The 4,261-nt window shown below is 43.1% G+C and overlaps 1 protein-coding gene across 2 annotated transcripts; it reads right to left on the reverse strand.

Annotated features, from left to right (window-relative positions):
* Positions 1-4,261, reverse strand: LOC127655387 (ras-related protein Rab-9A-like). 2 transcript variants are annotated; one of them, XM_052143218.1, is made up of 2 exons: positions 4,228-4,261; positions 1-1,391 (listed from the first exon to the last, which is right to left on the reverse strand). In XM_052143218.1, exon 2 carries the CDS (start codon positions 1,359-1,361, stop codon positions 756-758), a length of 606 nt encoding a protein of 201 aa, XP_051999178.1. In that variant the 5' UTR covers positions 1,362-1,391; positions 4,228-4,261; the 3' UTR covers positions 1-755. The 2 variants fall into 2 exon arrangements, with proteins under 2 accessions (XP_051999178.1, XP_051999177.1); XM_052143217.1 differs by having other exon boundaries at positions 1-1,398; positions 4,228-4,240.

A 4,261-nucleotide genomic window follows, 5' to 3' on the forward strand; every position in this document is an offset into this window, starting at 1 on the left:
TGCTCTTTATTAAGCTATCAAGCTGGAGAAAGAATGATATACAGTTCTGTGCAAAAGGTTTAGGCACTTGTGTAAAATGTTGCATAGTGAGAATGTCTTCAAAAATAACAACATAAATAGTTTTCATTTATCATTTAATGTCATACAAAGTCCAGTAAACATAAAAAAAGCTAAATCAATATTTGGTGTGACCACCTTTGCCTTTAAAACAGCCCCAATTCTCCAAGTTACACCTGCACACAGTTTCTCTTGGTTGTCGGCAGATCGGATGTTCCAAGCGTCTTGGAGAATTCTGCGCAGTTCTTCTATTTGTGCTGTCTCAATCGCTTCTGTCTCTTTATATAATCTCAGACTGACCCGATGTTCAGTGGGGGTCACTGTGGGGGTCATGACATCTGTTGCAGGGCTCCCTGTTCTTCTATTCTAATCTTTTCTATTTGCAAAAGTCATGTTTGGGAGTCTAACATGTATATTTCCTATTGACACACTAAAGCTGAAGATGTAAATAACAAACTTAAGACAAATGCTTTTGTCAAACATCTTATAAGACTTTTGCACAGTACTGTAAATTTACACCGTAACCCATTCAAATCCCATAATTTATATATAAACTGTAAATATACACATGAGTGTCACCCAAAGAAACCAACCCAGTGTTGGTTAGTGCATATCCAAGTAAGTGCATCTTCCAGTTCATTCAGCGAGCATTAAATAGCTAATGTAAATAGATCATTGAGGCATATAATTCATGTCCGTTAACAGCAGGGGGTGCCGCTACGTGGCTTCCGATGCATATTGACCGTGTCTGTCAGAATCAAATGCTCGTGCCGCTCCCCCGTGGCTAGAACTCTCCTCACAGCTTCCTCGAATGCTACCGCAACATTACTGGCATCTTTTGCACTGGTCTCGAAATACGGGAAGTCGCCGTTCTCCCTGCACCATTCCTGAGCTTCTTCACTCGTCACTTGCCTCTCCGGCACATCGACTTTGTTGCCCAGAACCACAAAAGGAAACGTGTCAGGTTCCTTGATGCCGGCATAGTAGATGAACTCTTTTTTCCAGTTGACGAGGTTGTGGAAGCTTTGACTGTCGTCCACGCTGAAGGTCAGCAGGCAGCAGTCAGAACCGCGGTAAAAGGGTGTTCGCAGACTCCGGAATCTCTCCTGGCCGGCCGTATCCCAGATTTGCAAGGTGACAGTACGGCCGTCGACCCCCAGGTCTTTATTGAGGAACTCTACACCAATGGTGTGGAAAAGGTGGGAGTCAAACTTGTTGGTGACGTAGCAGTTCATGAGGGAGCTCTTGCCAATGCCACCGTCACCCAGAAGAATGACTTTCAGAAAGGATGATTTGGATGTCATGATCTTTGCTGTTGTCCTCTTCCTGGTTAACTGAAAACTAAAGTTATGGGACATTTTAAAAACATTTAAGAACAGCTCCAAAATCTTGGCTATACTAACACAAATTAGTGTATTTTCTAACAGCAAACCTATGTAATATTGTTTTAGGTGAAAAGGGCTCTAAAACTGGTTCTCATTTTTCATGTAGTAAAAATATATCTTGATAAATATTGAAAAAAGAAGTACTAAATCAATAGTAAAAAATATATAATAATTTTATTTTGCATAAAGAAATGGTCCTACATATATATGTAGGAACTTACAGGGGAGCCTCCAACAAGCAGTACCAGAGAGGACAGTGGGAGTTTTCCTGGGAAGCAAACAGGTCTACCTGTGCTTTGCCGTATTTGTCCCAAATCAGCTGGACCACCTGGGGTGGAGCCTCCACTCTCCACTGCGCGTGGCCTGTCATGAGAGTGTGTCCGCTGTTGTTGCGACATTTGACGAGAGCACACGCTGCCTTGGCAATTTATGTATGCTACCATTGTGGTGCTGTCTGAACGGATAAAGACATGCTTGCCCTGGAAGAAATACAGCCAGCAACTCTATGTGCCAATGCAGTCGTGGTCCTGTCCAGGAACTGGCGGCTGCGTGCCCGTTGCACACGATGCCCCAACCCAGTTTGGAGGCGTGTGTGGTGACCTCCTGTCCGCAGAAAGCAGAGGTCTGTCCAGAGGTTGAGTAGCTGATGGCAGAAGGGGGTGAAAATCACACGGTATGTGCCGTGGCTCCATGCCCATCTCAGGACTCAAGTCTGAAGCCAGTGATGTAGCGATCTCATATGCACCAACCCGAGCGCCGCGTCCGCCACTGAGGATGCCATCTGGAACTGCATTAGAGGGACTGTGGTGCCTGGTTTTAATAAGGTGAGGCAATTAGGCACTGAGTGCGCAAGATTGTTTGTGAGGTGCGCTGTCATTGAGACTGACTCTAACTCCATGCCGAGAAAAGAGATGCTCTGAACCGGGGAGAGCTTGCTCTTTTCCAAGTTGACCCAAAGCCCTAACTGGCTGAGGTGCCTGAGCACCTGGTCTCTGTGGGCACACAGTGACTCTTGAGAGTGAGCTCAAGAGTGCAGTTCCTGCAGCACGTCAGGATCAGGACTACCCAAGTGCAGATCTTTTAGCGCAGTGGCACCATAGGCTTCTGCCGTCAGGGACGATGTTGTCCTACAGGCCTTGGAGGGAAGTGTCGGGCGATCCACCGCAACCGCTTTGTCCACCTGGTGGACCCAGAGAGCAGACGATCGAGGAGGTCGGATTCGGGTAAAAGGTGCCCATCACGACTTCGCCAGCTCGTCGTGCACTTCCGGGAAGCGTGGCTGTGAGCAGCACCCTGACCCGAGGAACCAATCATCTAGCCGTGAGGGTTGGGGAGAGGACGGAGGGTTCCAGTCTAGCCTTGGATGGAAGCAAGCAAGCGTGTGTGTGTGGGGGGGGGGCTTTCAGAAAGGAAAGCCGTGACCGCAACATTTCCATCGTCAAGTTCTCGCAATTAGAACAAGAACCATCCACAAACGTCTATGACCGTCAGAGGCGGAGAGATATCTGCTGCATCCAGGAACTACACAAAGACGGAAGGACATCTTAAAAAAGACATGTCTTTAAAAAAGTTCAACCCCAAATGTGTTACTTTAGAGTATTTTGCTCCTTTAGAAGCACTGTCGAAACGCCCAGGGGCGTAGACTGCACTGGCCTGCAGAGAAGAGAAAGCCGCTGGTAACGCGCCGTAAGATCCAACAGCAAAAGCTCTTGTCAAGGCGAGTGGAACAGTCGTGGAACACCAGCTTGCTGAACACACAACCGCTCGGCTCCGAAGAAAAAATCTGACTAAACAGATGCACGATTCCCTTCTTTTATACCCGTATGTCCGAGGGAGGGACATGCAAATTCTGTCTGCCAATTTCTCATTGGCTTTTCCTCAAAGCTCAAAGGCAACTGAGGCTCTCAAGAGAGACCTCTCTGAAGGGGAACATCTTATACAGTTTTGCTTCTCAGGAAAGGCATGTTTTAAAGGATGTTCAGGTATTTATACTGGAAAATTAGACAAATATACTGATTCATTTTATTTTGCATAAAGAAATGGTCCTACATGTTTTTTTTTAATACATTTTAACATTGTTTTCAGGACACTTAAATTAGTCCCATTGTCTAATTACTGTAATACCATAATGTTTATTACTGTATTACAAAACAATTTAAATAAATAAATAATTCTGTTGTATATGGAATTTCTTAAAAAAATCACAATTATGATGGAAGTACTTTACAATTTAAATAATAAATCTTTTTTCTGAGGATTGGGGGAAACTGTGTCCCATTATACCATACAATTATACCGTACAAACAAAATTAAGCAAAAACATTTTTCCAGTAGCAAACCTGATGATTATATACAGTGATTGGAAAAAATGTTTTTTAAATTGCAGATATTTGATTTAATATGAATTAATTAATGCAAGTGAGATGCACAATAATATATAAATATTGAAAATGTATTTTACACGATATTTATCAAAAATTCACAGTAATTTAAGAAGAAACAAATTGGTCCACTGACGAGGCTGTTGGTAGATTTTCAAACTAATAAAATGCAAAATATAATATATCAGCCGATTAAAGGAATTTTCAGTGTTTTATAAAAAGCAAAAATCTGTGTTACACTTACAATGGAAGTCAATGGGGCCAATTTTTGGAGGGTTTAAAGTCAGAAATGTGAAGTTTATCATTTTATAAAAGCACTTACATTCATTCTTCTGTTAATCTTGTGTATTATTTGAGCTGAAAAGTTTTTTAAATTTATTGAGAAAGAACAAGGATGCACTCACAGTTACTCTCAGCTGCTCGCGGTCATGTGCTCCT

This window comes from Xyrauchen texanus, chromosome 14 (assembly GCF_025860055.1).
Source record: "Xyrauchen texanus isolate HMW12.3.18 chromosome 14, RBS_HiC_50CHRs, whole genome shotgun sequence".
Taxonomy (NCBI): domain Eukaryota; kingdom Metazoa; phylum Chordata; class Actinopteri; order Cypriniformes; family Catostomidae; genus Xyrauchen; species Xyrauchen texanus.